At 38.7% G+C, this 15,553-nt stretch overlaps 1 protein-coding gene and 1 pseudogene across 8 annotated transcripts in view; one reads left to right on the top strand and one right to left on the bottom strand.

The window, feature by feature from the left end:
• Window positions 1–15,553, top strand: part of LOC129771795 (protein sax-3) — a 561,419-nt gene that overhangs the window by 542,378 nt on the left and 3,488 nt on the right. For 7 of the 8 annotated variants that reach the window (XM_055775833.1, XM_055775832.1, XM_055775834.1 and 4 more), the window contains 4 exons: window positions 4,754–5,347; window positions 5,413–5,602; window positions 5,692–5,863; window positions 6,050–6,499. In XM_055775833.1, coding sequence (XP_055631808.1) covers window positions 4,754–5,347; window positions 5,413–5,602; window positions 5,692–5,863; window positions 6,050–6,499 — 1,406 coding nt within the window. The remainder of the gene's footprint in view (window positions 1–4,753; window positions 5,348–5,412; window positions 5,603–5,691; window positions 5,864–6,049; window positions 6,500–15,553) is intronic. The other variant, XM_055775837.1, reaches the window with a different exon arrangement.
• Window positions 12,367–12,450, bottom strand: LOC129772368 (U4 spliceosomal RNA; annotated as a pseudogene).

The following is a 15,553-nucleotide window of genomic DNA, read 5'->3' as shown; positions in this document are numbered from 1 at the left end:
TGATTTATATTGTAATAATATTCGAAAAACGTAAACGTTCCCGACTATCTTTGCAGTACTCAATCTTTTTTCAGAGGATGCTAGTCATGGTGTCGTGGGATAAAAAAAGAAAGAAGGGTGGTGTCCAAGAAACGACCGCATGTTTAACGTAGGATCACGAAATTTTAACCGGCGAGAAACGGACATATTCTAGAATGAGACTCATTATGCAATTCATGAAATTTTGGTTGCATTGACAGGGGCCGATGAATGAATTCTTCAATTGAGTGAGGAACACGAACGTTTCGCGAAGCAACATAACCCCAATTTTAGCGAATTTTCAAATTAACTTTCAGAATTAGTACATGTTAATTGATTGCTCGCTGTCTAGAGCGGCATTGAAGTTCTGAATTTACTGAATATCCATATAATTCTTCAATATCAATTAGAAAAATTACATTTATAATGCTCCAAGAACACTCAGAACGGCTACAGAAAATCCGAACCGAACCGGATGTGTGGTGGGATGGCGGCGTCGACAGCAACCGCTGTGAAACAAATTTTCACGTACAGTTTTCCATCGAAGAACGCTGTTCCTACCGCTGAGAAATACCTTCTTCACATCCGGCTTGAAATACGCTGAACTTTGACGCGAAATTTCAACCCGGAAACAATGCTCGAATTCACGAAGTTGATTGATCGATCGGAAGAAGTCACCAATAAGTAATTCACGATTTATCAGCCATCCTGCTAGCGACCAGATGTCAGCGGCAGCGACATTTTCCAAATGACCTTTCTCAAAACCGATTGTTTTGTTAAGTTTTCCAAATTAGCCGAACTTTGACAGTTACCTAAAATCGGAACTATCATTATCATTTGACCAATTAGTGATGATTTGAGATATGGAAGTTTTGTACAGGACGATTTCAATTATATACAGTCTCCGTTTTCTTTTCACTGTATATAATCGAGTCGAAGAAAAAAATTGACTAACCGGAATATATGGGGGTTAAAATGTAGGGAAAATGGAAAATTTCGAAGGCTTATTACTCGAACATTTCTCAATAGATCGAAAAGATGTTTGCATTAATTGATAGGAAATATTTCTACGCATATATCACAATGAATGAAATGTTATTTTTCATGAGATAAGCATCTGAACAACTGTGAAATGTCACGTTTTGATTGGTCCGATTTATGGTTTCCCCAATATACCCATCAAAATCAATGTGCATGGGAGAATCCACTTTGCAGATACATGCAAGTCGGGGGGATTTTTGTTCCCATAGAAGTATGTTCCCTAACTCAGTTATCTAAACCAAGGTGTCTTACATTACATGGCGTTTGTTCAAAGTCTTTACTTACACAGAAAAAGTGTTGAATTCAATTGAATTCCAAAATTGTTACATTTAATCAATAATTTAGTTAATACAAACAAATGATTACTAAGCCAACAAGAATTTGCTTTTTGTACATATGCTTTACGATTTTTGAATATAAAAGAAGAATTTAATTTTTGATTCACCCCTCAAAGTCATAAAAAACCTTCCTCATATAAAAAATCCTAATTCTCTCTGAAGGTTATAGAGGACCATATTTGATGAAAAAAATCCTTCTACGCATATGTTCGAATTCAACAATGACAGTGTTATTGACCTTTTTCTCAGTTTCGTTCTCTGTTTCCTTAAGCTGGTTGTAATTAAAAAGAGGGTGGTTATATCTATGATATAACGCAAGGTTGACGTGGGACTACCTTAGCTTAGCAATCATTTGTTAGTATTGATTAAAATTTTGATTGAATGAAACAATTCCCGAACTCAATTGAATTCAATATATTTGCTTTGTGAGTAAAAAGATTGTATAATGCCATGTAATTATGTTCTTCGTTACAAGTAAAGTTTATGACGGTTCTTCTACGTTTGGTATGATGACATCTTGGTTTTCTTGTCTGTGTTAGGCAAACACATTTTAGTCAGAACAAAAATGACCCCGATTTGCATGTATTTGCAATGCCGATTTCTCCAGACACCTTGGTTTAGAAGTCTTTATTAGGTAAACACATTTCAGTCGGAACAAAAATACCCCTGACCTGCATGAATATGGAATACCAATTTCCTCAGACACCTTAGTTCAGAAGTCTGTGTTAGGGAAACACATTTCAGTCGGAAGAAAAATACCCCCGATCTGCATAAGTTTGCAATGCCAATTTTCTTAGACACCTTGGTTCTGAAGTCTGTGCTGGTAAAATACATTTCAATCGGAATAAAAATGCCCCCGACTTGCATGTTTTTGCAATGCCAATTTCCCCACGCTCCATGGATTTGAAGTCTATGTTAGGGAAACACATTTTAGTCGGAACAAAAAAACGCCCGACTTTCATGTATTTGCAATGCCGATTTCTCAAACGCTGCTTGGTTTAGAAGTCTGTGTTAGGGAACACATTTCGGTGCGAACAAAAGTCCCCATACTTTCATGTGTTTGCAATGCCGATTTCCCCTTTTGATGGGAAAATGGGGAAACCGCAAATCGGGCCAATCAAAACGAGATAGTTAGGGCGTTTAGATAACGCTTGACATTTTACAGTTATTTAATTGTTTATCTAATGAAAAATAACATTTTATTAATTGCGATAGAAGCGTAGAAATATTCCGTATCAATTGATGCAAACATCTTTCCGATCCAGTAAGAAATGTTCGAGTTATAAACATTCGGAATCTTTCATTTTTTCCTGCATGTTCTATGTTTAGGTTTTCATTTTACCCCCCATATACTCCGGTTAGACGTAGTCCCACGTCAAAAAATACGCTACGTAGAACAATTATGTTACTTCCATTTGGAAGATGAGAAAATTAATACAATTTACAGCTGTGAAACTTCCAAATTGGTGGATTTAAGTGACATTTTAGAAGTGAAAAACTTACGAGATAGTGGATTTTAAGGTGTTGTTCATAATTTTATCTAAGAAATGTCTAATAAACTTGAATGTTTCCATCAACCAAATTAAAGCTATCTAACCTCTCTACAATTAGCTCTCTGACACCCAACTTCTATCTGTTTAAATTTCGCCGCAACATCATTTTTTAAAAATCCTGGGGCATCTTCAACTAGAATATACCAAACTCACGATTTTACTTTACTGTACTCATAATGAAATATTTCATTTACGTTTTGAATTCAATATTTTTTTTAACTGAATAGAACCAAATCTAAAATTGTATATAATCCAACTGTTCGCGGCAAACGCGGCCCGAAGTGAGAATGAGCGAAGAAGAGGGGGAGCTCTGAGAAGCGATGATGCAATCGGCATCCAATCGCATACCAACATAGTGAGAAAAAAGTGTAGTTTTTAAGTTTTTCTCAATTTGTATGTGACCCTTAGGTTAGATTTAGATTTGCAAACAATTGCAAACAATTATTCTGCTCTTTAAAAAACAACTACTTCAACATAGTTTGTCGGACTCAAGGGGTCTCCGAAATCTTTTAAAAACCTTCCTTCGATAGCTGTCGTCCATACCAGGGTCCAGAGGGTTCCCGTTGGGTCCAATACTGCTAGGTTGCTCCGGAATTTCCATTGAAAGTCACACAAACATTTTCACAACATTTACAATTACAACAGATTTATTCGATTTAAAATACAATTGGTTTAATACATTTATTTTACATGGTCAAACGAACTACTTCTGCTGTCTAATAAGGACGAAACAGAATTGGACTACGTTCACTACATTCAAATTACTACTGTCGTCTGAACTGAACTGAACAAAAAATACGGAGCTATAAAACAATAGGGCTAGTCCCATGCAGCATAATAGTTCCCTAGTATTTATGGCTCACGGCGACTCTGAACCCGTCAACTGACATTTCGTCTCTTCATGAATCGTACATAGTTTAAACCAAAAGTTACTGAAATAATGATTTCTGCGTATCCGATCCGATGATCAGAACTTTTCACTTAAGATAGTCAAAGATTTTGTCGTTTGAGACTCTTATGCGATTATTCAAATAACATGAGACATTCATACCAACAGAAGTTCTGGTACTTATGAACTATCTTTTCCGTTACACCGAAGTGTTACGATGGCTAAATTCTGCTGATGATTTTTGTCCCACATTCTATGCATTCAACGCACTGTGCGTTGTCTTGTGTGGGTGACCACTTTGTTTGATACTGAGTACCGTTATCTATTACTACTAGGAGCACCGTATTGATTCGTGAACAGGTTCACTAGACATCAAGCTTCGTTTAGGAAAAGCATAAACTGATACTTGGTTGAGTTAAATATAAGATTAGCATGGTTTCTTGATGTGGTGGCTGAGAGCAGACAAACAAAGAGTTAATCTATAAATTGGTGTCTGTCATTTGCTGTTTTGAAGATAATTTCATGCAAATGCTTTCCACGACTACGCTTGAGGTGGTGCCGGTGGAAGGTCCAAATATAAACCACTTTTTCCACTCACCAACGACTCGTTCAATATTGTCAATCGTTGCTAATTTACCCTTATACACGAGAAACGTTTAGTTTAGAAACGTCTTCTTCTTGAATCATAAAAAAAAAAATGAAATATTTCGATAGGCGAGAATGCAAAACATCATCTGAAGAATAAAACAGGTTTATGGGAAGTCATACAGAATTTGTGGTATGCTATTCCTACTTGTACGACTTTTGCAAAACTGATTGAGCCAACCATTCTCGGAGCTCTCCTTATTGATAAATCAAAATAATTTATGAGTCAAATTATCATTACAATACTGTACGACCAATACATCTTCCAGGTTAAATCCGGTAACTCATCGAAAACTCTCGCGTCGATGACGCTCAATGCTACAACGACTTCAGTGATGCTGAACAATCTTACCACGGGAGCAACCTATCGCGCCCAAATAGTGGCATATAACCGAGTCGGAGCAGGCCCTTATTCTAAACCTGCCTACCTAATAATGGACCCAGCCCACGTTATAGCACCTCCCCGGGCGCACAATTCGCTTAGCGACATCGGAGGCTATCGGCACCAGAACTTCATGCACGAAACCTGGTTTATGATCTTTGTAGTTCTGGCACTGTTGATCATTTTGACCTTCACTGTTGTTGGGGTGATCGTGTTCCTTAAGAAGCGACAGAATATGAGCAAAGCCATTGTGACGGTTCCGGTTATCACAAACGGTGATTTGGCCAGCATGAATATTACAAGGAAGGATTGTTTGTGGATAGATCGTGGATGGAGATCTGCTGACACGGACAAAGATTCAGGGTTAAGCGAGATGAAATTGTTGGCCAGTTCACAGAATCCATCCAACTATACCGACGTTGGGACAGATTATGCCGAAGTTGACCCCAGAAGTATCACTTCGTTTTATAACTGCAGGAAGGTAAGTTCTGGAATTATTTCCATAAAGTACGATCAGCAAATGATTTTTGGTTTTAATTTGGTTAGTCACCCGACAATCCATCACCATACGCCACCACCATGATCATGAACGGTATTCCGAGCGAAAACGGAAAAATACCATACCCGGGAAGTGCCGTTAGTCACGAGGCTTATTCCTCGACAGCCTCCAGTGCTCGTTCTGAAATACCCTATGGACCGGGCCATCCAAAACCGTTCACCATGCCTTACAATGCTGGTAAGTTTATTCTCAATGAAACCCGAATTTCAATAACCCCAACGCGTGCAACGCTCTATTGCAATAATCGCTTGTAACCCATTCTGTAGCACCCTCTAACTGGATAGATTTCCTACCCCCTCCACCGGAGCATCCGCCACCCATTCCACAAGCCTTAGAACACCATCTGCATCTGAACCACGTGTATCCGTCGGAGCTGGTCGGAACGACAACCAGTTCCCAAGGTTCGCGCTGTGGTTCAGGCCTGTCCGGCAGTCACAAGTAAGTAGGAAGCTCTCGGCTAACCCGAAACAAAACAGAACGCGGCTTGAGCTACCCTCTCACCTCACTTCAGCTGGAATTTGTATCTAACCCATAAATATTCTCTTTCCCCTCTTTTTTCGCGCTCCGTCTGGATAAAACCATATTCTAACCCGATAATCCCCATCTCAAAACATACAAATCAAGTGCTCATCACTCATATCAATACGTAGATCCGTCACTGCTCGGACGCGGCTCCTCCCGGAGCAGTAGCAACGAGCTGCGAAGTCCTCCTGGCCAACCGCAACCACCGACCCATCTGTTCCTGCATCACAGCCATCAGCTCCCACCGCCGTCAACGCATTCGGTTTCCGCGCTAGCCAACGACACCAATCCCAGTGAGGTGTACTTCAACGATGAAATCTACAACAGTCCCGTGAAAAGCTTCGATCAGCCGTCGATGCTTCCCTTCAAAATGCCCAGCTCCTCGTCGGCGTCCTCCATCTCGTGCTGTCCCTCGAATCAATCCCGTGGAAGCCACGGCGGGATGAGCAGCGGGATGAAGACGCAAGATTTTTTCGACTACCAACAGCAGCAGCAGCAACACCAGCTCGGCCACCTGACGCCCTCGGAGCTGCATATCCATAACCAGAAACGGTAAGTGGGTTTTTTGGCTTCTTTTTAATCCCTATCAATATCACTCGCGGCTGACTAGCTTACAGGTGATGAAATGGAATATAGAACCGTTTTTCAAAACATTCTGCTCAATTTTAAAGTGATCGGGCGCATATACAATGGAAAACCGTCTTTCTTTTACTTTTTTAATTATTATCTACTCAGATAATACTCCAGAATCATTAGTTAGTAGTATACAATATGCTTCAGTTTTTTTCGTACAGTATGTATGAATCGTACTGCTCGATTTGATCAGAAGTAAATGATAAAATACGAGGAAAATATAAACCGAAAACTACACAGCGTGTCGATTAGGTTTCGAGACCGTAAACATGAACTTTTGAACAAGTTATTTTGATATTTGTCGATTTTATTATTCAGATATATTTATCTTTATAGTGTTTTTTATTATGCCGAATACGAAAGAATTTCCATGGCGCAGACGCGATCTCGAGCCAAAGTTTGAAATCTTCAATCAAAAAGATGAGTTACTACAATATAGAGGAAGCGAGATGAAGCATTACCAGATTGTTTTTTCCTATGGTGAAACATATTTCTGGAAACATCATTATGTGGAACTACCTTACATGGGCTGGAGTGGGAAACTTGGCCCGAATCAATCTGTAGCAAAAACTGGAGTATGAAACTTTCTCTCCCAACAAGACAACGATTCAAACCTTACTGTCAAGGCCATAATTCAAAGCGAATAAGATGAATAAGACCGGTATTGCAAATAAGGACACCAATGTAGGTTTTGGGAATCATCGCAGGTATATTTTTTACTCTCACCGCATCACGCCATTGCACTATTGGCACATATTTCACAGTTATTATGTATTCCACTTTCTGCGCACTGGAACCAGTCACACTAAATTTAATTATCACGCGAAATTAAAACATTTGAAATCAATCGGAATTAAATCGCCTGCTTTTGAGGCCATTTATTTAATCCGAACACATCGACGCTTAATAATTCGTTCTGTTACTGTGTGACATTATGGATTATTTTATAGCTTCTGCAATGGCGACGAATTCTCAATGCCAAAGTACCTGGTTGTACCCGAAATTTTCTTTATGTCGTATTTATAGAAAAAAAACCCAAACAACAGATAAACAATCATGTTTATTCAAAACATTACAAACTTTTTCGAAATGTACCGGTAAAAAATGCACTTTATCAAAATACATCAATCAAAAACAGAAAGTGGGTTATATCTATGGTATAACCGCAATGGTGACGTAGGACTATCTTGATTCAGTGATCCTTTGTTTGAAGTTGAATCTGAATCCATTCTGAATGAATGAATAAATGAATATTTGGGGGACTTCGAAAACGAAAGCGTTACGTTGGAGGTACAAGGTTTTATGCATCCAATATTGGATACGAAAATATCCTACTGATGGGGAAGAATAATCTTCAGAAGCTATCATGTTAATTGCGATTGATTGAAAAATCACAAAACCAAATGTATTTGGTCACAGTGGTACATGGATAGAAAACATTCAAATAAACTCTTTCACATGAATGTAATTTTAGATTATTTTCAGTAACGATTAGATATTTGCACATTTTCCTCGATACTGGAAGCCCACAAGTGGTTAATGCTAACTCGAAAACCATCTGTTAATAGCACTTGATTGAAACATATTTGGTCAGTGCTACATGGATAGAACACATTCAAATAAACTCTTTCACATGAATGTATTTTTAAATTCCCAGAGGAACTGGCAGATTATTTTCCGGATCTTTCTCGATGCTGAATGGCATCCAAACGGAAAGAATTCCGCGCGTGTATGTGTGTGTGTGTGTAGCGGCTGCTTCGAGATCTTCCCGGTGAACCGTTTGTGGCATCACTCTCCTCCTGATGGATTCATGTCTGGCCTAAGGTGCACAAACAGGCTCTTGGTGACACCGTTCATCCGCGCTTTCATGATAAACGAAGACCTTCACCACAACAGCGACAACATGCTCCAATCGCTGTTTAATTAGAACTGAGTGGATTTCCGAGCGGCGCTCGCTTATATACCGATTGGTGATTTCAATAGCATGTTTTGAATGCAATTTTAAGACTATTGAAACAAGTTTTTGGTTCAAAATGTAACAAGTATAGAACGCGTAGACATTTTATCTTTCGAATGAAGTGTTTATCATACCATTTCGTTCAGTTGTTTAGGAGCTATTAACGCTCAAAATCTCGGTCTCCGGCGTAACGCTTTCGTTTACGAAACTTTGATTTTACACCCCGGTATAGAAATGAAAGACTTAGTCCTACGTCAAAACCTATCACAAATGTGCTCTTCGAGCTTATAAATAAAGCCTGTCCACGTTATATTTCGGACACCAAGATGATGCCAGTAAAACGAAAATTCACGTCGTACAACAAAACCGATTGTTTATTTCAGTAAAATAGACTTATATCTAAAACAAGGAAAGCATACTTCGATGTTAATTACGTTGTCTGTAAAAATCACGAACTTTCTTGGGAACATCTGCCTTTAGGTTCCGTACAGTATCCTCAGATATGCTGGCGGCGGCGCTTTTCCATCTCCTCTTGAAATCATTAATGTCATTCGCTTTTTTCTTAGTTTCGAATAGTTTTTGCTTAATCAGAACCCAGTACTTTTCCACTGGGCGAAAATATGGACAGTTCGGGGGATTTGTTGTTTTTGGCACATATTTGACCTCATGTGCATTACACCATTCCAGGATGGATTTTGCATAGTGACTAGAGACCAAATCTTATGAATGGTAGCAATCGCTTCTGGAGACATTCATTCTTGTAGAAATCTTTGTTGATAGTGTCGGTAGAGACGAAAGATTTGGATTCTCAGCCACAACTGCATATGGCCTGCCAAACCAAGTACTTTTGGGGGAATTTAGACTGCTTCTTGGTCCGGAAACACTCGGCTACGGCATTCCTTCGCATTTCAGAATAAAAAGTGAGACCCGGAAGCTGTTTGAAGTCTTCGAGAACAAAAGTTTCATCGTCCATTATGGAGCATGAACATTTTTGCAAAAATTGGGTGTAGAGCACATTAGCACGGCTTTTTGCAGTGAAATTTTGCTTATTATCGCGATTGGGCACCTCTTTCACTTTGTACGTCTTCAGTCCATGCCTTTGCTTCACTTTTTGTACATATGATCTTGATTTTCCAACCTTTCGAGCCACATATCTAACTGAAAGGCTGGGATGTTTCTCAATAATGGCAACCACCTTTCGGTCCATCTGTCGGGAGCATACTTTTCGATTTGTTCCGCTTCCAACCTTCCGATCCACAGTTAAGCGCTGGTCAAACGATTTGCACACACTAAACACTCTTCGGCAGTTTTAGCTTTTGGGCGAGATCGTGTGCCGACAGTGTTGGATTTTGTTGCCGTTCGCGCAAAATGCGTTTTCGTACTTCCACTTGATTCGACGCCATTTTACCAAACTGAAGAAAAATGTAAACATGTTGGACATCGAAATAAAAAGGAGGGTTTCAGCTGTCATGTAAGTAAAATATTTCATTGATTAGTGAAATATTTCATAAACTACACTGAAAGAAAAGTGTCCGAAATTTAACGTGGACAGGCTTTAATAATTATAATTATTTTAAATGATTTATTCAAAATCGATCGCCTTTGCTATTTCGTTTCCAGCTGACAAGATTTCGGATCAAGACTTTATCAACGCTTGAACACCTCTATGTAATCCGGACTTTAACAAAGCGTTGCTGTACTCTGTGATCTACAAATTATGATGTCTAAACTATCACCTTCAAGCTTTCTCAATGTTTGGTTGTCTAAATCCACAGCCTTTTGCCTGTCAATGGACGAAACCCCATAAAAGCCTCTTGACTATCAACCTTCCGGTTGCGAATTTGCACATAACGAATCACAGCAGACATTTGGTCTAACTGAGATACATCAGGTTTACTGTCGAACATGACGTCGTAATATTTATAGACCTTCATGTCTGCAACTTTTCCTACACTTCACTTCCTTCACATTATCAAAAAGTTCTATGAATCCATTTTGGCTTTCCCGTGAAAGGTAACTTGCCAGAGGCCTCACTTTGATAATGTTTTTGAGCCGTATTAGATGTCCTTGCAGAACCATGTCGTATTCGGAAATTAATGCAACCAATTTTAAAAAGCTACCTTCATTTAAGGATTTCTTATCTTCATCGTAGCCTCTGAAAGGAAGGTTCTATTTGGCCAAGAACAATGTTATGTCCAACAAACGATGTAGAACATCCCTGAATTGCTATTCGCTTTATCAAGCATCAATATAACTTGATCTTGACTTCATTCAGTTTTAATAGTCATTTAATTCAGCCACGTAATTCATTCACCTGTCGTGTGTCAGACCTCTGCGCGAGTATAGGAAGGTTAATATTGCATAAAACTATTCATCGATTTGTTTTTAAACTTCAACAATGAACAACAAACGAACTTATTTCCAACGACGATCTCAAACCGATTCCTGTACATTTATTCATTAATATGACAAGAAAAGTACACAGAATACTAAAACGAATACGAGAGACATAAGAACTTTTTTGTCAAAAACAAAACACAAGACTCGAGAAGTTGATCTGTCAGAAATATAATAAAAATCAATAGGAAGGTTGTTGTCACTGCTGTTTCTTCGGTTTTACACCGATGGCGTAACTTGATTATTATTCTAGTGAATCAAAGTTCCAGACATTCGTTGAGAAGCTACTGTCATTGTGCGTCTTTTTCAGTATATTTCAAAAAGTTGAAGCGTAAACAACATAGTTTTTTTGCAGGGAGTGTTACTTTATTACTTCAATATGAAGAATAAAGCTGCGGAAAGTCATCGCATTCTGGTGGAAGTTTATGATGACCATGCTCCAACTGAGCGAACGTGTCAGACGTGGTTTACACGATTTAAAAGTGGTGATTTTGACTTGGTAGACGAAGAACGTTCCTGACCGCTTAAAAAAGTTTGAAGATGAATTGGAGGCTTTACTCGATCAAGATCCGTCACAAACGCAATAAGAACTTACAGATAAACTTGGAGTAGCTCGCCAAACCATATCCAATCGTTTAAAAGCAATGGGAATGATCTGAAAGCCGCCGAACGCCGTTTATTCTCGTGCGAACAACTGCTCGAAGGGCATAAACGAAAGAGTTTTTTTTTTGCGTCGAATCGTTACTGGCGATGAAAAGCGGGTCTGTTACGACAATCCTAAACGTCGGGCATCGTATGGATACCCCGGCCATGCATCAACATCGACAGCCGCGCGGAATATACACGGCCAGAAGGTTATGCTGTCTATTTGTTGGGTCCAGCTGGGTGTGGTGTACTACGAGCTGCTAAAATCGAATGAAACCATTACGGGGGACCTCTACCGACGACAATTGATACGTTTGAGCCGTGCACTGAAGGAAAAACGGCCACAATACGCGCAAAGACACGATAAAGTTATTTTACAGCACGACAATGCTCGGCCGCATGTCGCGAAACCGATCAAAACATACTTGGAAACGCTGTAATGGGAGGTCCTATCCCACCCGCCGTATTCTCCAGACATTGCTTCGTCCGATTACTACCTTTATCGATCGATGCAACATGGCCTGGTTGATCAGCACTTCACCAATTTTGATGAAGTCAAAAATTGGATCTATTCGTGGGTAGCCGACAATCCGGCCGATTATTTCCGCAAAGGGAACCGTGAATTGCCAGAAAGATGGGAAAAAGTTGTGACTAGCGATTGGCAACACTTTGAATATTAAATTTGTAACCATTTTTGCAGAATAAAGCATTTATTTTTTGAAAAAAAATATGGATGGGTTATACCTATGATATAACCGCAAGGTTGACGTAGGACTGCCGTTGGCTTAGTAATCAATTGTATTTCTTCAATTAGCAATAATCCCACCTCGGATGATCCTCATTGGGTACGATATCGCCGCTGCGCAGTGCTATCTTTTGTGTATTGATTAAAATAGGAATGAATGAAACTATTTACGAATTCAATTGCAAACAAATCTCAATTTAAGTCATTTCTTGCATTATGGTAGTAGTTATCGCAGTAAATAGTTATCAACATGTTGCCTAATCATCAAACGGTATGCGTAGAAGTTCGGTGAGCTGGCGACATGAAGGGATATCTTCCAATGCAGTCTTGAATAATCGAGCCAAAGCGTTGCATTTGTACCCGCTTTTGTAGACCGTGATAGCAAAACAAATTCTGGAGTGTAAAAATGTTTGGGAATATAAAAGTATTGGGCCTGATTCTCGAATACACTACGAATACACTTCACGGTGGAAACGGAATGAAACGTATTCGCGATGACAACGGTACAGTGTCGACATCTGGATACGAGATTAGTTTCCCACTAAATTTATCATTATAATATCAAATTATCTTCAGATGAATCTTTTGTATGAGATTATCATATCACATGAAGAAAACAAAGTTTTCCACTCACATTGAATACCAGTTTGATACGAAGGAGTTAAACTTCATTAATGATTTTTTATTTGAAAAGTGTTCATTCTGCCTGAGAACTCATTATTATCTTCGACACTTCACTAACTCGTAAAACGTAGTTCAATGGCGTGCCGTTTATTTCGTTTCCACCGTGAAGTGTATTCGAGAATCAGGCCCATTGCCGACTTGAATGTAAATGCAATGCCGATTCTCCCAACTTGGTTTTGGAATCTGTATTGGGAAAACACATTCCGGTTTGCAAAAACGCAAGCGAGTACAAAAGTAATCGTAGTTTGCATCTTTTCCCAATCTTCATGGTTTTGAAGTCTGTGTTAGAGAAACATTCCGATTTCCAGAAACGCAAGCGAGTACAAAAGCACCCGCACCTTGCAACTAATTTGCTATGCCGATTTCCAGAGGCTCAATGGTTTTGAAGTCTGTGTTAGGGAGACATCTATCCATTGCAGCGATCGTACCTCAATCGTTGCGCAATCGTAACTAAGTGGATTTCCGAGCGGCACTCGCTTATATACCGATTGGTGTGATTTCAATAGCCTGTTTTGAAAGCAATTTTAGGGCTATTGAAACAAGTCAAAAAGTAACAAGCACATAACGCGTAGACATTTTATCTTTCGAATGAAGTGTTTATCATACCATTTCGTTCAGTTGTTTAGGAGCTATAAACGCTCACAATCTCGTTCTCGGGCGTAACGCTTTCGTTTTCGAAACTGTGAACTTACACCCCAGTATAGAAATGAAAGACGTAATCCTACGTCAAAACCAAGAAACTTACCGGTACTTCTATTAGATTACTGATTACTAACCATTATTCAGTCTGTACGTCTAGGACGAAGACGGTGATAAATAAATGAACATTTAACGTTACAAAAAAATTAGCTTTCATCCTTATTCGTATAAACGCACAAAAAATTTCTACTTCAAATGCCGATCGAACTCAATTATAGCACTAGTATTTCTGAAGAAAAAACAATTACAGTAGACTTACGGTTTTCCGCGGAATTGTGAGGCAAGGTGCCGCATGTTATGAAAATAGCAGCTTACACAAAAAAGGACTACAAATTAGAGATAAACACGGAAAAAGGATATTGCAGCTAGAAAACTATATATGAACAATACAAAAATCAAATGAACTATTTATCTGTAAGTTAAGGTTCTCTAGTCGTCAGATAATGTGAAAGTCATGACCAAAACGAAAGTGCAAGAGCCTCACTGACAATTTACGGTAAGGCCTATAGAATTACTATGGAGCTGTATAAGTTTTCTTACTATGAGCATGTTCATGGGTCCAATCGCAGAACTGTTCGTTGATTGATCTTCTAATCGACCCCGTTGAATTTACCTTTTACTATAAAATTCCTAGTATTTCTAACAAAACTCATCATTATAATATCAGATTATTTTCAGACACAATTCTCGTTCAAGATTTTTCAACCACTGGCAAATAACATGTTCCTCCGTTACATGGAATAAATGTTTTATACAGAAAATATGATAGAATGAAGACTGCCCTGAATCGGACAATTCCTTCCTCGAGTTTTGCTCTTATCAACACATTCGGCGATACTCTTCTATTGGTATAGATAGAAGAAGGTATAGGAGTGCGTTTCACCACATTAAAATCCATTTCCATCTTCGAACAAAGATCAATTTTGCTACCGCAAACATCAATTGGACTAACAGCACTTGTCACTATTTAATTGTAGAATATATGGGAATTTAATTTTCCTAATTTTCCTTTTTGACGTAGGATTACGTCTTTCGGGAACATATTGGGGTACAAATTGAAAATCGAAAATCGTGTACATCGTGAAAATTGTCCAATTTCAAACGCTTATTGCTCAGTCTTTTCATGATGGATTGCTGAATTTTTTGCGTCAATCGATTTCGGCATTCCATAACAATTTCTTATATTGAAGAAAATAATATATATCATGAAATTAATTGTCGAACAATTGAAAAATCACGACCTCTATCCTAACGGAAATACCCTCTTCTGATTGGTCGAAATTGGCGACACATGCGACGGGTCCCTAACAGAGACATCAAAACCAAGCTGCCTGGGGGGAATAAGCATTGCAAATACATAAAAGTAGGGGAAGCTTTTCCTCTCACCGAAATATGTTCCCTAACAGAGACATCAAAACCAAGCTGCCAGGGGGAAATCGACATTGCAAATGCATGAAGGTAGGGGGCATTTGTGCATTGCAAGTAAGGTGAGTGATACGATTAATTCTAGCAAATAAAATTCAAATTTGGAGCTTTAATGTTGGTTGCTTCGTGAAATTTCAGATCAATGACCGATCGTGTATTGTGAAAATTTAGCACAAGTGTAAGTGTAAAATTGTATATGGTAGCAGTTGTGTTAAAAATGACTTCATATATGAAACGATGTTTTCCAATTTTCATAAATAAGAACCAAGGTGTGTTTCCGCTCGAGAACGGGCCGTTTGGTTTAAGCTGTCTGTTTTGTTGTGCTCATTTTCACCCAAGGAAAATTTATACGGTGAGAAAAATTGAAAAAATAAAGAAATATTAAAAAAACAATACCCAACAACCAAACAAAACGGCCCTT

Source organism: Toxorhynchites rutilus, chromosome 2, assembly GCF_029784135.1.
Source record: "Toxorhynchites rutilus septentrionalis strain SRP chromosome 2, ASM2978413v1, whole genome shotgun sequence".
NCBI lineage: Eukaryota > Metazoa > Arthropoda > Insecta > Diptera > Culicidae > Toxorhynchites > Toxorhynchites rutilus.
The sequence above is the reverse complement of the archived record's forward strand: the minus strand, read 5'-3'. Positions and strand labels throughout refer to the sequence as shown.